The sequence below is a fragment of the Bombina bombina genome, chromosome 5, assembly GCF_027579735.1.
Source record: "Bombina bombina isolate aBomBom1 chromosome 5, aBomBom1.pri, whole genome shotgun sequence".
NCBI lineage: Eukaryota > Metazoa > Chordata > Amphibia > Anura > Bombinatoridae > Bombina > Bombina bombina.
Window position 1 is genome coordinate 924,088,541 of NC_069503.1, and position 19,675 is coordinate 924,108,215.

A 19,675-nucleotide genomic window follows, 5' to 3' on the forward strand; every position below is an offset into this window, starting at 1 on the left:
TAGGCTCTTAGAATTTCGGTGAGAATTAACATTTGTACTATTATCTACTATTTGTTTTTTGAATTTGCTTATAAATGGATGTTTATTAAGTGGACACCTAAAGACCTACTTATTTTTATTTAGACTTACTAAAGAGAAAGGTTGGTCTCATATGCTATATCTGTTAGATAATTGCTTCCACAGGTTGGAATGTAAAAATATAAAAGAGGTTGCCCAGTATGGCCAATTGCTCCTATTTTTAGGACTCATCACTGAATATATCCTCTGTCTGTGTATTAGATATTCGAAGTAGGCATGTTGCCATTCCAATGTTTCTTTCTGTATGTTTGTCATTGCTACCTCAATAAAAAGGATTAAAAAAGAAATGCAGGTGAGGAAAGAAAAACTGGAAGGAGATGTTAATGAATTGAGCCCACAAATGAGTTAAAAAGTTTATTTTACAAATTTATGTAAGCATAATTAACACTAAGGGTGTGCTCAAAGACCTGTCTATACAAATATAATTTATTCTTACCTGATAAATTCCTTTTTTTGTTGGTGATGAGAGTCCACAATTCCTTACTGTTGGGAATTCATCACCTGGCCACCAGGAGGAGGCAAAGACACTCTACACCATAGCTGCAAGTATCCCTCCTACTTCCCTGACCCTCCCAGTATTACGTAAAGCCAAGCATTGGAGGAAAAAGTAAGAAAGATGGCAGGGTAAAGAGGTGAAAACTATAACTGCTGCCACCAGCAAAAATTGTGTGGGTTCGCGGTCTCTCACCAAGAAGAAAGAAATTAATTTATCAGAAAAAATTATGTTTTATTTCTTAAGGAAGTGAAAGTCCACGATTCCTTACTGTTGGGAACTAATACCCAAGCTGTGGAGTCCACGAAAATAATGAGCTGGACAATAAGAAAAAGAAAGGCAGGCATCCATTTACCAGAAACCACAGCCTGAAGAACCTTCCTGCCAAAAGCTGCCTCTGCCGAGGCAAACACATCAAGATGATAACATTTTGTGAAAGTATGTAAAGATGACTAAGTATTTGTTCCAATAAAGCCTCATTTTAGAAAGCTCAAGAAATAGATACAGAACGAGTTGAATGAGCTATAATACATAAAGGTGGCGACTGCTTCACTTCCAAGTTAGCATTGTGAATCTGATTACTTAACCATAAAGTTAAGGAAACCAAAGTAGACTTTTGACTCTTACATTTACCTGAATACCAAACAAACAAGTTTGAAAACTGGCAAAAAAAATTGTAGCCTGAAAATAGAATTTTAATGCATTAAACACATCCAGTTTATGCATTAATCTCTCTTTTGATGACTTTGGATTGGAAGATAAAGAGGGTACCACAATCTCCTAGTTAATATTATCTTAGGTAAAAAAAACTGGGCAAAGAGCTTAAGACTATCTATTCATAATAAAAACTAAATTTATGCTTACCTGATAAATTGATTTCTTCTATGGTAAGACAAGTCCACGGATTCATCCTTTACTTGTGGGATATTATCCTTCCCTACAGGAAGTGGCAAAGAGCACCACAGCAGAGCTGTCTATATAGCTCCTCCCTTAGCTCCACCCCCCAGTCATTCGACCGAAGGTACAGGAAGAAAAAGGAGAAACTACAAGGTGCAGAGATGACGGAGTTTAAATCAAGAAATATAATCTGTCTTAAAATGACAGGGCGGGCCGTGGACTTGTCTTACCATAGAAGAAATCAATTTATCAGGTAAGCACAAATTTAGTTTTCTTCTATAAAGGTAAGACGAGTCCACGGATTCATCCTTTACTTGTGGGATACAATACCAAAGCTACAGGACACGGATGAACGGGAGGGGCAAGACAGATGGTTAAACAGAAGGCACCACTGCTTGAAGAACTTTTCTGCCAAAAATAGCCTCCGAAGAAGCCAAGGTATCAAATTTGTAAAATTTGGAAAAGGTATGGAGCGAAGACTAAGTTGCAGCCTTACAAATCTGTTCAACAGAAGCATCATTTTTAAAAGCCCATGTGGAAGCCACCGCTCTAGTAGAGTGAGCTGTAATTCTTTCAGGAGGCTGCTGTCCAGCAGTCTCGTATGCCAAACGGATGATGCTTTTCAACCAAAAGGCAAGAGAGGTAGCCGTAGCTTTTTGACCTCTACGTTTTCCAGAATAGACAACAAACAAAGAAGATGTTTGATGGAAATCTTTGGTCGCTTGCAAGTAAAACTTCAAAGCACGAACCACATCCAAGTTGTGCAACAGACGCTCCTTCTTAGAGGAAGGATTAGGACACAGAGAAGGAACAACGATTTCCTGATTGATATTCCTATTAGTAACAACCTTAGGAAGGAATCCAGGTTTGGTACGCAAGACCACCTTATCAGAATGGAAAACAAGATAAAGCGAGTCGCATTGCAATGCAGATAGTTCAGAAACTCTTCGAGCCGAAGAGATAGCAACTAAAAACAGAACTTTCTAAGATAGAAGCTTAATATCTATGGAATGCATAGGTTCAAACGGAACCCCTTGAAGAACTTTAAGAACTAAATTCAAACTCCATGGCGGAGCAACAGGTTTAAACACAGGCTTGATTCTAACTAAAGCCTGACAGAACGACTGAACGTCTGGAACATCTGCCAGATGCTTGTGCAGTAGAATTGATAAAGCAGATATCTGTCCCTTTAAGGAACTAGCTGATAGCCCCTTCTACAATCCTTCTTGGAGAAAAGACAAAATCCTAGGAATCCTGATCTTACTCCATGAGTAGCCTTTGGATTCGCACCAATAAAGATATTTACGCCATATCTTATGATAAATTTTCCTGGTAACAGGTTTTCGAGCCTGAATCAAGGTATCTGTGACCGACTCAGAGAAACCCCGCTTGGATAAAATCAAGCGTTCAATCTCCAAGCAGTTAGTCGCAGAGAAACTAGATTTGGATGCTGGAACGGACCTTGAATCAGAAGGTCTTGTCTCAGTGGAAGAGTCCATGGTGGAAGAGATGACATGTCCACCAGGTCTGCATACCAAGTCCTGCGTGGCCACGCAGGTGCTATCAAAATCACCAAAGCTCTCTCCTGTTTGATTCTGGCAATCAAACGAGAAAGGAGAGGAAACGGTGGAAACACATAAGCCAGGTTGAACGACCAGGGTACTGCTAGAGCATCTATCAATACTGCCTGAGGATCCCTTGACCTGAACCCGTAACAAGGAAGTTTGGCGTTCTGACGAGACTCCATCAGATCCAATTCTGGTGTGCCCCATTGCTGAATCAATTGTGCAAACACCTCCGGATGGAGTTCCCACTCCCCCGGATGAAAAGTCTGACGACTTAGAAAATCCCAGTTCTCCACTCCTGGGATATAGATTGCTGATAGATGGCAAGAGTGAGTCTCTGCCCATCTAATTATTTTGGTAACCTCTATCATCGCTAGAGAATTCTTTGTTCCCCCTTGATGATTGATATATGCTACAGTCGTGATATTGTCCGACTGGAACCTTATGAATCTGGCCGAAGCCAGCTGAGGCCACGCCTGAAGCGCATTGAATATCGCTCTCAGTTCTAGAATAATTATCGGGAGGAGAGCCTGCTCCTGAGTCCACAAACCCTGTGCTTTCAGGGAATTCCAGACTGCACCCCAGCCCAATAGGCTGGCGTCCGTCGTCACTATGACCCACACTGGCCTGCGGAAACACATTCCCTGGGACAGATGATCCTGTGACAACCACCAAAGAAGAGAGTCTCTGGTCTCTTGATCCAGATTTATCTGAGGAGATAGATCTGCATAATCTCCATTCCACTGTTTGAGCATGCACAGTTGCAGTGGTCTGAGATGCAAGCAAGCAAAGGGAACTATGTCCATTGCCGCTACCATTAGTCCGATTACCTCCATACACTGAGCCACTGATGGCCGAGGAATTGAATGAAGAGCCCGGGCGGTGGTTAAAATCTTTGATTTCCTGACCTCCATCAGAAAAATCTTCATGTCCACTGAATCTATCAGAGTTCCCAGGAATGGAACTCTTGTGAGAGGGATAAGTGAACTCTTTTGTACGTTCATCTTCCACCCATGAGATCTTAGAAAAGCCAACACGATGTCCGTGTGAGACTTGGCTAGTTGGTAAGTCGACGCCTGAATTAAGATATCGTCCAGATAAGGCGCCACTGCTATGCCCTGTGGCCTTAGAACCGCCAGAAGGGACCCTAGCACCTTTGTGAAAATTGTGGGAACTGTGGCCAACCAGAAGGGAAGAGCCACAAACTGGTAATGCTTGTCCAGAAAAGCGAACCTGAGGAACTGGTGATGATCTTTGTGGATAGGAATGTGTAGATACGCATCCTTTAAGTCCACGGTGGTCATATATTGACCCTCCTGGATCATTGGCAAAATAGTCCGAATGGTCTCCATCTTGAAGGATGGGACTCTGAGGAATTTGTTTAGGATCTTGAGATCCAAAATTGGTCTGAAAGTTCCCTCATTTTTGGGAACCACAAACAGATTGGAGTAGAACCCTTGCCCTGTTCTGTTTCCGGAACTGGGCAGATCACTCCCATGGAATATAGGTCTTCTACGCAATGTAAGAACGCCTCTCTTTTTGTCTGGTTTACAGACAATTGAGAAAGATGGAATCTCCTCCTTGGGGGAGAATCTTTGAACTCTAGAAGATACCCCTGGGTTACTATTTCTAAAGCCGAGGAGTCCTGAACGTCTCTTGCCCAAGCCTGAGTGAAGAGAGAAAGTCTGCCCCCTACTAGATCCGGTCCTGGATCGGGGGCTACCCCTTCATGCTGTCTTGGTGGCAGCAGCAGGCTTCTTGGCCTGTTTACCCTTGTTCCAAGTCTGGTTAGGTCTCCAGACTGACTTGGATTGAGCAAAAGTCCCCTCTTGCCTTGTTTCACTTTACCCTTTCTAGTACTTAGAGTAGGCAAAGAGAATGACTGGGGGTGGAGCTAAGGGAGGAGCTATATAGACAACTCTGCTGTGGTGTTCTTTGCCACTTCCTGTAGGGAAGGATAATATCCCACAAGTAAAGGATGAATCCGTGGACTCGTCTTACCTTTATAGAAGAAAAAGCAAATATGGTGGATCACAAGAGAGCGATTACAACTCAGAAACTCTTCTGCACAGGTACAAGAAAGGAAAGAACCTTCCTCTGGAAAAGAATACACATATAGCACTCTGGGTTATACACTGATTGGCAGCTAATTAGCTGATATGATATAAACAGCTTAGATGAAGATTAAACTTGTGGGCAAATAGAGTTAAAACTTAATGTTTATTAAGTTAAAAATAAAATAGGAAATATAATAAAAACACACTTAGGAACCTTGAGAAGTATAGTAGGTATACATGTGGAGTGAAATATGTATATGGTCCGCTGATAGGTTAGGAACGAACTTAGGTAAATTGAGTTGTGTTGTTAATTTTATTACCTCTGGGTAACTTATAGTCAGTATCTGGTTAAACTTAGAGTCTAACTGAAGCAACGTTTATAGGTAACAAATCATATATTCCATGATGTATGCTATTTGAAACTAACAAGGATAGTAAACAAACGCAACAGTGTTGCATGTATATATCAAATCGTTTGCCACTTGATATATTGATACTATGGCCTCTATTTATCAAGCTGTCAACCGCAAATACGCTGGAATTCTGCAGCGTATTTGTGGCGAGCCTGATTCGCCGTAGTTATCAAACCCTACAGACCGGCAAACGTAGAATTTAGTGATGTAACATACGATCCACCGGACTCAGTCCAACACAGATCGATGCTTACGTCACTACAGATGTTCCGAACGCAAGTTCAGCACAATCTGACTACTTTTGGTAGTTATCAAAAAACTAGCAGGTACGCTCGGCACTATTCCGGCCCAGCGTACCTGGTTTTCAATACGCCTCCCTGGAGGTGGCGGATGCCATAGGAATCAATGGAAGTCTGAAAGCAGCGAAAGCTCATGTTCGCTGCTGCCCGATATCCCATTGATTCCTATGGTAAATGTCTACAACTAACACCCTAACATGTACCCCGAGTCTAAACACCCCTAATCTGCCTCCCCCTACACCGCCGCCACAGAATACACATGAACAGTGTACAGCTCCACAGTATCACAGGTGCAGGTGGTGAGAGGGACTGTCAACCTCGATAAAATGTAGAAAAATAGAAAATCCACAGCACCACTGTAAGTTTTCAATGCTTTATTGAGACATCTTTATCCCATGCAGGTACAAAGTAGATAGGCAGCAACGTTTCGGGATGTTATCCCTTAATCATGCTCATGATTAAGGGATAACATCCCGAAACGTTGCTGCCTATCTACTTTGTACCTGCATGGGATAAAGATGTCTCAATAAAGCATTGAAAACTTACAGTGGTGCTGTGGATTTTCTATTTTCCTACACCGCCGCCACCTACATTATACTTATTAACCCCTAAACCGCCACCCGACATCGCCGCCACCTACATTATACTTATTAACCCCTAAAACGCGGCAACTAAATTGTTTAACCCCTAAACCGCCGCTCCCGGAGCCCACCGCCACCTACATTATATTTATGAACCCCTAATCTGCCCCCCTACACCGCCGCCACTATATTAAACTTACTAACCCCTAAATCTAAGTCTAACTCTAACCCTAACACCCCATAACTTAAATATAATTTAAATAAATCTAAATAAAAATCCTATAATTAACTAAATTATTCCTATTTAAAACTAAATACTTACCTATAAAATAAACCCTAAGCTAGCTACAATACAACTAATAGTTACATTGTATCTAGCTTAGGGTTTATTTTTATTTTACAGGCAACTTTGTATTTATTTTAACTAGGTAGAATAGTTATTAAATAGTTATTAACTATTTAATAGCTACCTAGCTAAAATAAAGACAAATGTACCTGTAAAATAAAAATAAACCTAAATTACAATTACACCTAACGCTACACTATCATTAAATTAATTAAATTAACTACAATAAAATACAATGAATTAAAATTAAATAAAATTAACTAAAGTACAAAACCCCCCCACTAAATTACAGAAAATAAAAAAAGAATTACAAGATTTTTAAACTAATTACACCTAATCTGATCCCCTAATAAAATAAAAAATCCCCCCAAAATAATAAAAATCCCTACCCTATACTAAATTACAAATAGCCCTTAAAAGGGCTTTTTGCGGGGCATTGCCCCAAAGTAATCAGCTCTTTTACCTGTAAAAAATTACAATACCCCCCCAACATTATAACCCACCACCCACACACCCATCCCTACTCTAAAACCCACCCAATCACCCCTTAATAAAACCTAACACTAACCCCTTGAAGATCACCCTACCTTGAGACGTCTTCACCCAACCGGGCCTAAGTCCTCAACGAAGCCGGGCGAAGTCTTCATCCAACCGGGCAGAAGAGGTCCTCCAGACGGGCAGAAGTCTTCATCCAGGCGGCATCTTCTATCTTCATCCATCCGACGAGTAGCCCCATCTTGAAGACATCCGACGCTGAGCATCCATCCAGACCGACGACTACCCGACGAATGACTGGTCCTTTAAATGACGTTATCCAAGAAGGCGTCCCTTGAATTACGATTGGCTGATAGAATTCTATCAGCCAATCGGAATTAAGCTAGAAAAAAATCCTATTGGCTGATGCAATCAGCCAATAGGATTGAAGTTCAATCCTATTGGCTGATCCAATCAGCCAATAGGATTGAGCTTGCATTCTATTTGCTGTTCCAATCAGCCAATAGAATGCAAGCTCAATCATATTGGCTGATTGGATCAGCCAATATGATTTTTCCTACCTTAATTCCGATTGGCTGATAAAATTCTATCAGCCAATCGGAATTCAAGGGACGCCATCTTGGATGATGTCATTTAAAGGAACCGTCATTCGTCGGGTAGTCGTCGGTCTGGATGGATGCTCCGCGTCGGATGTCTTCAAGATGGAGCTGCTCCTCGTCGGATGGATGAAGATGCCGTCTGGATGAAGACTTCTGCCCGTCTGGAGGACCTCCTCTGCCCGGTTGGATGAAGACTTTGCCCGGCTTCGTTGAGGACTTAGGCCCGGTTGGGTGAAGACGTCTCAAGGTAGGGTGATCTTCAAGGGGTTAGTGTTAGGTTTTATTAAGGGGGGATTGGGTGGGTTTTAGAGTAGGGTTGGGTGTGTGGGTGGTGGGTTGTAATGTTGGGGGGGTATTGTAATTTTTTTTACAGGTAAAAGAGCTGATTACTTTGGGGCAATGCCCCGCAAAAAGCCCTTTTAAGGGCTATTTGTAATTTAGTATAGGGTAGGGATTTTTATTATTTTGGGGGGCTCTCTTCCAAGTTTTACTTCATGAGGAAAAAATGTCCCCAGAAGTCTTGAATACTATTCTTAGCACCTCTAGCTTTGCCTGCACCTAAGCTAGGCAAAGAAAATACTGGGAGGGTCAGGGAAATAGGAGGGATGCTTAAAGCTCTGGTGTATGGTGTCTTTGCCTACTCCTGGTGGCCAGGTGATGAATTTCCAACAGTAAGGAATTGTAGACTCTCACCACCTTAAGAAAGAAAAAGTTAAAAAGACATCAAATCCAAAAAGGTTCTGTAATGATTCATATAGACTAGTGCTTTCCAAACTGTGTGTCGGGACACACTAGTGTGTCGGCAGCAGTGTGTAGGTGTGTCCCTGCTTCAGCACAATATTTTTTTAAATTTAATTTTTTTTTTTTTGGTTTCTGACTTTCCGCCTGCCTGCTATGCATATCACATGGTTGACACGATTGATACCTAGTGGGTCACAGATCATCTTAACCAATTGCCGCAGCTCCGTGGGAACTGAAACTATTCCCTTTGGCGGCACATTGCCTCCTGACTGCACGTGTACTCTCCTTAATTGGCTTGTGACTGCATGTGTAGTCAGTGAGTGGGACAGCAGTGTGTTTGCAGAACGGGCAGTAGTCAGTAGGGCTCACGGGGCTCTGAGGGCGGCAGTTTAAACGCTGAGCTGAAGTTTTTTTTTGCAGCTAGCTCCCAGTAGTGCATTGCTGTTCCTGCTCTTGATATATGGATAGGAAGTGGAAGCTTAAAAATGCTTGATGATGAAATGTGAGTATCTTTATCTAATATTCCACCAAATATTCAGAAATTGTGTTCATCCCATCAACCTCATAAATCCCATTAAAATAGTAAGTAGCTATTGGTGTTATTAAACTTTTTTTTAATTCTTGCACATACTTACTGTTACTTGTAAATACATATTATTATTATATAATTTATGTATGTGTCCGTATATTTTAAAACAAGTTAGTTTAACCTCCTTTTTGCTAGTACAACTGAATTAATTACCGTGTCGCGAAATGATGTAGGGCTAAAAAGTGTCACCAACATGAAAAGTTTGGAAAGCTCTGATATAGACTATACAATTGTAAACATTTTTCTAATTTACTTCTATAATTAAATGTCCTTCATTTTCTTGGTATCCTTTGTTGAAGGATCATCAATGCACTGCTGGGAACTAGCTGAAAACATCAGGTAAGTCAATGACAAGAAGGATATTTGTGCAGCGACAACTCAGCAGCTAGCTCTCAGTAGTGCATTGCTGTTCCTGAGCCTAAGTATCCTTTTCAACAAATGATACCAAGAGAACAATGTAAATTTAAGAGAAGGCAACTGAAAAATTGCATGTTCTATCAGAATCATGAAAGAAAATGTTTGACTTTACTTTCCCAGCAGGCAATGCCCTTCTTTAATATTTATATACATCTAGACCACACTGATCATAACCGCACAGAAACCATATGACTTACTCACAGACAGTAAACCAGCCAAACAGAAGTCAGCAAGTCATGTTTTGGAAATCATAAAAAATAGAATGAAAATAAATGTACATTTTGCCAAGATATTCTATATTTACCTGAGGGCTATGCAGATCTGTAGTCAGCATAATAATTGAATAAGCTAAAACATAGGCAGTGTCTGCGCTGGCAAATAAGGTTTGCCTGAAGAAGAAAAAACAACATCATGGTCATTAGATTTCAAATAAATGACTGAAATAAACTGAAATTAATTAATTTGTGACAAGAAACCATAACAAGGGAAAATAAGAGAATAATTTAATAATAATATTGCATGCATAATTAAAGTGATGGTAAGTTCCAGCATTTGACAAATGCTAGGATTTACCATCACTAAAAAACAAAATTTATGCTTACCTTATAAATTTATTTCTCTTGTGGTGTATCTAGTCCACGGGTTCATCCAATACTTGTGGGATATTCTCCTTCCCAACAGGAAGCTGCAAGAGGACACCCACAGCAGAGCTGTCTATATAGCTCCTCCCCTAACTGCCACCCCCAGTTATTTGACCGAAGACAAGCAAGAAAAAAGGAGAAACTATAGGGTGCAGTGGTGACTGTAGTTTAAAAATAAAAAACACCTGCCTTAAAATGACAGGGCGGGCCGTGGACTGGATACACCACAAGAGAAATAAATTTATCAGGTAAGCATAAATTTTGTTTTCTCTTGTAAAGGTGTATCCAGTCCACGGGTTCATCCATTACTTGTGGGATACCAATACCAAAGCTTTAGGACACGGATGAAGGGAGGGACAAGGCAGGAACTTAAACGGAGGGCACCACTGCCTGTAAGACCTTTCTCCCAAAAATAGCCTCAGAAGAAGCAAAATTATTGAATTTGTAGAATTTAGAAAAAGTATGAAGCGAAGACCAAGTCGCCGCTTTACAAATCTGTTCAACAGAGGCCTCATTTTTAAAAGCCCATGTGGAAGCTACCGCTCTAATGGAATGAGCTGCAATTCTTTCAGGAGGCTGCTGGCCAGCAGTCTCATAAGCTAAGCGGATTATGCTTCTCAGCCAAAAAGAAAGAGAAGTTGCCGAAGCCTTTTGGCCTCTCCTCTGTCCAGAGTAGACAACAAACAAAGCAGATGTTTGACAAAAATCCTTTGTAGCTTGTAAATAAAACTTTAAAGCACGAACCACATCAAGATTGTGTAAAAGACGTTCCTTCTTTGAGGAAGGATTAGGACATAATGAAGGAACAACAATATCCTGATTGATATTCTTATTAGATACTACCTTAGGAAGAAACCCAGGTTTGGTACGCAAAACTACCTTATCTGCATGGAAAATCAGATAAGGGGAATCACACTGTAAAGCAGATAACTCCGAAACTCTTCGAGCCGAGGAGATAGCTACTAAAAACAGAACTTTCCAAGATAAAAGCTTAATATCTATGGAATGTAAAGGTTCAAACGGAACCCCTTGAAGAACTTTAAGAACTAAATTTAAACTCCATGGCGGAGCAACAGGTTTAAACACAGGCTTGATTCTAACCAAAGCCTGACAAAACGCCTGAACGTCTGGAACCTCAGCCAGAGGTTTGTGCAAAAGAATAGACAGAGCAGAAATCTGTCCCTTTAAGGAACTAGCAGACAATCCTTTCTCCAATCCCTCTTGGAGAAAGGATAAGATTCTAGGAATCCTGACTTTACTCCATGAGTAACCCTTGGATTCACACCAATGAAGATATTTGCACCATATCTTATTAAGACACTTTGTAGCTCAGCTCCACTGTCAGGTGCAGGCCAAGAAGGGTGCTATAATCCCTTAGTATTCACAAATCCACAGAGAGAGGCAGCACCTTGCAATTAGGGCTGCAACTAATGATTATTTTCGATTAATCGACTAATCGGATAAAAAAGAATCATTGTTTCCTATATTTTAAATAAAATCCACATACTGAGTGTTACAAATATGAACTTCAGACTAAAACTTTACATTAACACAACTGTTTATCCAATTTTTAAGCAGCAGAGAACAGTTTTATAATTAAACAAAACAAAACCACAAACTGTTTGAAAAGAGGTAGAACTATAAAGAGTTAGACTAACACTTTTAATAACATTCTGTTATTCACTCTTTCAGAAACTTTGCATTGAAATGCAAAAAATCTCAACATGTCCACATGCTTCTTGCTAAGGCTGGTTCTCTGTTGGCAGCTATAATTCCTGCAGCAGAGAAGAGGCACTCAGATGGTGTTGAGGTGCTTGAGATGCATAAGTAGGGTTTTGCCAATTTCACAAAAGTGGGATATTTATCTTTGTTAGCTCTTCACAAATGCAAAGAGTTTTCCACCTTGGCAAGGGGCTTCTCACTAAAGTAACCATTGAATTCATTCTAACATAAAAAAATATCTTGAATATCTATATGCAATGGTAAGTAACCAGCTAAAAGGTTAGGGGAAAATATCTAGTCCGCTCTAAAAATAACAGATATATACTTATAAAGGTTGAATCTGGTACATATTATCACAATTTATAATAAATATAAAAAAAACAATAAAAAACAAATCAAAAGCGCTAAGGACTATATATCAATAACAGGACAAAGCCTTACACATTTATTTATACAGTACATATAATCATCAATAGCAAGCATCTGCTAATAATTGTGCAAACAGATAATAGTGCACATCAATTTAAATAACACCCATCAATCTAGGGGCTAGGTGTAAATAACAAGCTTGGCACTATATCATGCAAAGCATAGTTCCAAATTAACTGATTTAATATAAACAATCCCAATGATGACTATTATATCTGGATTGCACATAAGCCAGGATTGCAAACCAACTAATCGATTATGAGATTCGTTGACAACTATTTTCATATTCGATTATTATCTATTATGACGATTAGTTGTTGCAGCTCTACTTGCAATATAAAAATCTTTATTTCCACATACTGGAATAAAACAGTGACGTTTCGGGTACAGGACCCTTAATCATACAAAGCTCAAACACACTGTTTAATCCTTATAAAGGCCTACCTGTACACAGGTGTTCAATTAATAGGGAGTTAATCCTTAAAAAGAAGGAAGCATTTTGGATATACAAATTCAATGCTATGCAACCTTTGGGTCTAAATAAAGAACTGGACTATACTCTATTTTTGTAGTCATTTGAGTTTAAAAATTGCTGCATTGGTTTTTTATTAATATGCTGTAATGATATTATGTCAATATCAATATCTGTATGAGCCATTGCTATGTATATATATGTTTTTGTATTGATTTTAATTGCTATCCTGCACTAAGGTGAAATAAGAATGTAAAATTCTAATGTTTGATGTAATAAAATAAGTAACCACTAGGTGGGGCTGTTAAGAGGTGTTAATTGAACACCTGTGTACAGGTAGGCCTTTATAAGGATTGAACAGTGTGTTTGAGCTTTGTATGATTAAGGGTCCTGTACCCGAAACGTCACTGTTTTATTCCAGTATGTGGAAATAAAGATTTTTATATTGCAAGGTGCTGTCTCTCTCTGTGGATTTGTGTACACCATATCTTATGATAGATTTTCCTGGTGACAGGCTTTCGAGCCTGAATTAATGACTGACTCGGAAAAACCACGCTTTGATAAAATCAAGCGTTCAATCTCCAAGCAGTCAGACGCAGAGAAATTAGATTTGGGTGTTTGAAAGGACCTTGAAGTAGAAGGTCCTGCCTTAGCGGCAGAGTCCATGGTGGAAAGGATGACATGTCCACCAGATCTGCATACCAAGTCCTGCGTGGCCACGCAGGAGCTATGAAAATCACCGAAGCTCTCTCCTGCTTGATCTTGGCAATCAGACGAGGGAGCAGAGGAAACGGTGGAAACACATAAGCCAGGATGAAGGACCAGGGCGCTGCTAGAGCATCTAACAGCGTTGCCTTGGGATCCCTGGACCTGGACCCGTAACGAGAAAGCTTGGGGTTCTGACGAGACGCCATGAGATCCAGTTCTGGTTTGCCCCATAGTTGAACCAACTGGGCAAATACCTCCGGATGGAGCTCCCACTCCCCCGGATGAAAAGTCTGCCGACTTAGGAAATCCACCTCCCAGTTCTCTACTCCTGGGATATGGATAGCTGAGAGATGGCAAGAGTGAATCTCTGCCCATAGAATTATCTTTGAAACCTCCAACATTGCCAGGGGGCTCCTTGTACCCCCCTGATGGTTGATATAGGCTACAGTCGTGATGTTGTCCGACTGAAATCTGATGAACCTGACCACAGCTAGCTGAGGCCAAGCCTGAAGAGCATTGAATATCGCTCTTAGTTCCAGAATGTTTATCGGAAGGAGGGCTTCCTCCTGAGTCCATGAACCCTGAGCCTTCAGGGAGTTCCAGACTGTGCCCCAGTCCAGAAGGCTGGCATCTGTCGTCACTATAGTCCACTCTGGCCTGCGGAAACTCATTCCCCTGGACAGATGGACCCGAGATAGCCACCAGAGAAGAGAATCCCTGGTCTCTTGATCCAGATTTAGCAGAGGGGACAAATCTGTGTAATCCCCATTCCACTGATTGAACATGCAAAGTTGCAGTGGTCTGAGATGTAGGCGGGCAAATGGAACTATGTCCATTGCTGCTACCATTAGGCCGATTACTTCCATACACTGAGCCACTGACGGCTGAAAAGTGGAACAAAAAGCACGGCAAGAAGTTAGAAGCTTTGACAACCTGACCTCTGTCAGAGAAAACTTAATTTCTACTGAATCTATCAGAGTTCCTAGGAAGGAAACTCTTGTGAGAGGGGAGAGAGAACTCTTTCCTTCGTTCACCTTCCACCCGTGAGACCTCAGGAATGCCAGAACAATGTCCATATGGGACTTGGCGATTTGAAAATTCAACGCCTGTATCAGAATGTCGTCTAGGTAAGGAGCCACTGCTATGCCTCGTGGCCTTAGAACCGCCAGTAGGGACCCTAGAACCTTTGTAAAGATTCTTGGTGCCGTGGCTAACCCGAAGGGAAGAGCCACAAACTGGTAATGCCTGTCTAGGAAGGCAAACCTGAGAAACCGATGATGATCTCTGTGTATCGGAATGTGGAGATAAGCATCCTTTAAGTCCACGGTAGTCATATATTAACCCTCCTGGATCATAGGTAGGATGGTTCGAATAATCTCCATCTTGAAGGATGGAACCCTGAGAAAACAGAATTTATGTTTAACTGATAAATTTCTTTCTCCAACGGTGTGTCCGGTCCACGGCGTCATCCTTACTTGTGGGATATTCTCTTCCCCAACAGGAAATGGCAAAGAGCCCAGCAAAGCTGGTCACATGATCCCTCCTAGGCTCCGCCTACCCCAGTCATTCGACCGACGTTAAGGAGGAATATTTGCATAGGAGAAACCATATGGTACCGTGGTGACTGTAGTTAAAGAAAATAAAATATCAGACCTGATTAAAAAACCAGGGCGGGCCGTGGACCGGACACACCGTTGGAGAAAGAAATTTATCAGGTAAACATAAATTCTGTTTTCTCCAACATAGGTGTGTCCGGTCCACGGCGTCATCCTTACTTGTGGGAACCAATACCAAAGCTTTAGGACACGGATGAAGGGAGGGAGCAAATCAGGTCACCTAAATGGAAGGCACCACGGCTTGCAAAACCTTTCTCCCAAAAATAGCCTCAGAAGAAGCAAAAGTATCAAATTGAGACTCCAAGGAGGAGTCAAAGGTTTGTAAACAGGCTTGATTCTAACCAGAGCCTGAACAAAGGCTTGAACATCTGGCACAGCTGCCAGCTTTTTGTGAAGTAATACCGACAAGGCAGAAATCTGTCCCTTCAGGGAACTAGCAGATAATCCTTTGTCCAATCCTTCTTGAAGGAAGGATAGAATCCTAGGAATCTTAACCTTGTCCCAAGGGAATCCTTTAGATTCACACCAACAGATATATTTTTTCCAAATTTTGTGGTAAATCTTTCTAGTCACAGGCTTTCTGGCCTGAACAAGAGTATCGATAACAGGATCTGAGAATCCTCGCTTCGATAAAATCAAGCGTTCAATCTCCAAGCAGTCAGCTGGAGTGAAACCAGATTCGGATGTTCGAACGGACCCTGAACAAGAAGGTCTCGTCTCAAAGGTAGCTTCCAAGGTGGAGCCGATGACATATTCACCAGATCTGCATACCAAGTCCTGCGTGGCCACGCAGGAGCTATCAAGATCACCGACGCCCTCTCCTGCTTGATCCTGGCTATCAGCCTGGGGATGAGAGGAAATGGCGGGAACACATAAGCTAGTTTGAAGGTCCAAGGTGCTACTAGTGCATCCACTAGAGCCGCCTTGGGATCCCTGGATCTGGCCCCGTAGCAAGGAACTTTGAAGTTCTGACGAGAGGCCATCAGATCCATGTCTGGAATGCCCCACAGGTGAGTGACTTGGGCAAAGATTTCCGGATGGAGTTCCCACTCCCCCGGATGCAATGTCTGCCGACTCAGAAAATCCGCTTCCCAACTTTCCACTCCTGGGATGTGGATAGCAGACAGGTGGCAGGAGTGAGACTCCGCCCAAAGAATAATTTTGGTTACTTCTTCCATCGCTAGGGAACTTCTTGTTCCCCCCTGATGGTTGATGTACGCAACAGTCGTCATGTTGTCTGATTGAAACCGTATGAACCTGGTCCTCGCAAGCTGGGGCCAGGCCTGGAGAGCATTGAATATCGCTCTCAGTTCCAGAATATTTATCGGTAGAAGAGATTCTTCCCGAGACCAAAGACCCTGAGCTTTCAGGGATCCCCAGACCGCGCCCCAGCCTATCAGACTGGCGTCGGTCGTGACAATGACCCACTCTGGTCTGTGGAACATCATCCCTTGAGACAGATTGTCCAGGGACAGCCACCAACGGAGTGAGTCTCTGGTCCTCTGATTTACTTGTATCTTCGGAGACAAGTCTGTATAGTCCCCATTCCACTGACTGAGCATGCACAGTTGTAATGGTCTTAGATGAATGCGCGCAAAAGGAACTATGTCCATCGCCGCCACCATCAAACCGATCACTTCCATGCACTGAGCTATGGAAGGAAGAGGAACGGAATGAAGTATCCGACAAGAGTCCAGAAGCTTTGTTTTTCTGGCCTCTGTTAGAAAGATCCTCATTTCTAAGGAGTCTATAATTGTTCCCAAGAAGGGAACCCTTGTTGACGGTGATAGAGAACTCTTTTCCACGTTCACTTTCCAGCCGTGAGATCTGAGAAAGGCCAGGACAATGTCCGTGTGAGCCTTTGCTTGAGGAAGGGACGACGCTTGAATCAGAATGTCGTCCAGGTAAGGTACTACTGCAATGCCCCTTGGTCTTAGCACCGCTAGAAGGGACCCTAGTACCTTTGTGAAAATCCTTGGAGCAGTGGCTAATCCGAAAGGAAGCGCCACGAACTGGTAATGTTTGTCCAGGAATGCAAACCTTAGGAACCGATGATGTTCCTTGTGGATAGGAATATGTAGATACGCATCCTTTAAATCCACCGTGGTCATGAATTGACCTTCCTGGATGGAAGGAAGGATAGTTCGAATGGTTTCCATCTTGAACGATGGGACCTTGAGAAATTTGTTTAAGATCTTGAGATCTAGGATTGGTCTGAACGTTCCCTCTTTTTTGGGAACTATGAACAGATTGGAGTAGAACCCCATCCCTTGTTCTCTTAATGGAACAGGATGAATCACTCCCATTTTTAACAGGTCTTCTACACAATGTAAGAACGCCTGTCTTTTTGTGTGGTCTGAAGACAACTGCGACCTGTGGAACCTCCCCCTTGGGGGAAGTCCCTTGAATTCCAGAAGATAACCCTGGGAGACTATTTCTAGCGCCCAAGGATCCAGAACATCTCTTGCCCAAGCCTGAGCGAAGAGAGAGAGTCTGCCCCCCACCAGATCCGGTCCCGGATCGGGGGCCAATATTTCATGCTGTCTTGGTAGCAGTGGCAGGTTTCTTGGCCTGCTTTCCCTTGTTCCAGCCTTGCATTGGTCTCCAAGCTGGCTTGGCCTGCGAAGTATTACCCTCTTGCTTAGAGGACGTAGCACCTTGGGCTGGTCCGTTTTTACGAAAGGGACGAAAATTAGGTCTATTTTTTGCCTTGAAAGGCCGATCCTGAGGAAGGGCGTGGCCCTTACCCCCCGTGATATCAGAGATAATCTCTTTCAAGTCAGGACCAAACAACGTTTTCCCCTTGAAAGGAATGTTTAGTAGCTTGTTCTTGGAAGACGCATCAGCCGACCAAGATTTCAACCAAAGCGCTCTGCGCGCCACAATAGCAAACCCAGAGTTCTTAGCCGCTAACTTAGCCAATTGCAAAGAGGCGTCTAGAGTGAAAGAATTAGCCAATTTGAGAGCATTGATTCTGTCCATAATCTCCTCATAAGGAGGAGAGTCACTATCGAGCACCTTAAGCAGTTCATCAAACCAGAAATATGCGGCAGTAGTGACAGGGACAATGCATGAAATGGGTTGTAGAAGGTAACCCTGCTGAACAAACATCTTTTTAAGCAAACCTTCTAATTTTTTATCCATAGGATCTTTGAAAGCACAACTATCCTCTATTGGAATAGTGGTGCGTTTGTTTAAAGTAGAAACCGCTCCCTCGACCTTGGGGACTGACTGCCATAAGTCCTTTCTGGGGTCGACCATAGGAAACAATTTTTTAAATATGGGGGGAGGGACGAAAGGAATACCGGGCCTTTCCCATTCTTTATTAACAATGTCCGCCACCCGCTTGGGTATAGGAAAAGCTTCTGGGAGCCCCGGCACCTCTAGGAACTTGTCCATTTTACATAGTTTCTCTGGGATGACTAAATTTTCACAATCATCCAGAGTGGATAATACCTCCTTAAGCAAAATGCGGAGATGTTCCAATTTAAATTTAAATGCAATCACATCAGATTCAGCCTGCTGAGAAATGTTCCCTAAATCAGTAATTTCTCCCTCAGACAAAACCTCCCTGGCCCCCTCAGATTGGGTTAGGGGCCCTTCAGAGATATTAATATCAGCGTCGTCATGCTCTTTAGTAACTAAAACAGAGCAGCCACGCTTACGCTGACAAGGGTTCATTTTGGCTAAAATGTTTTTGACAGAATTATCCATTACAGCCGTTAATTGTTGCATAGTAAGGAGTATTGGCGCGCTAGATGTACTAGGGGCCTCCTGAGTGGGCAAGACTCGTGTAGACGAAGGAGGGAATGATGCAGTACCATGCTTACTCCCCTCACTTGAGGAATCATCTTGGGCATCATTGTCATTATCACATAAATCACATTTATTTAAATGAATAGGAATTCTGGCTTCCCCACATTCAGAACACAGTCTATCTGGTAGTTCAGACATGTTAAACAGGCATAAACTTGATCAGAAAGTACAAAAAACGTTTTAAAATAAAACCGTTACTGTCACTTTAAATTTTAAACTGAACACACTTTATTACTGCAATTGCGAAAGAACATGAAGGAATTGTTCAAAATTCACCAAATTTTCACCACAGCGTCTTAAAGCCTTGAAAATATTGCACACCAATTTTGGAAGCTTTAACCCTTAAAATAACGGAACCGGAGCCGTTTTAAGCTTTAAACCCCTTTACAGTCCCTGGTATCTGCTTTGCTGAGACCCAACCAAACCCAAAGGGGAATACGATACCAAATGACGCCTTCATAAGTCTTTTATAAGTATCAGAGCTCCTCTCACATGCGACTGCATGCCATGCCTCTCAAAAACAAGTGCGCAACACCGGCGCGAAAATGAGACTCTGCCTATGCTTGGGGAAAGCCCCTAAAGAATAAGGTGTCTAAAACAGTGCCTGCCGATATTATTATATCAAAATACCCAGATAAAATGATTCCTCAAGGCTAAATATGTGTTAATAATCAATCGATTTAGCCCAGAAAAAGTCTACA

The 19,675-nt window shown here is 42.1% G+C and overlaps 1 protein-coding gene across 1 annotated transcript in view; it reads right to left on the reverse strand.

The window, feature by feature from the left end:
• ARFGEF1 (ADP ribosylation factor guanine nucleotide exchange factor 1) overlaps positions 1-19,675 on the reverse strand; it is a 489,402-nt gene that overhangs the window by 127,696 nt on the left and 342,031 nt on the right. Inside the window, 1 exon segment of the mRNA XM_053715099.1 lies at positions 9,875-9,959. Within this exon segment, the coding sequence (XP_053571074.1) occupies positions 9,875-9,959 (85 nt within the window).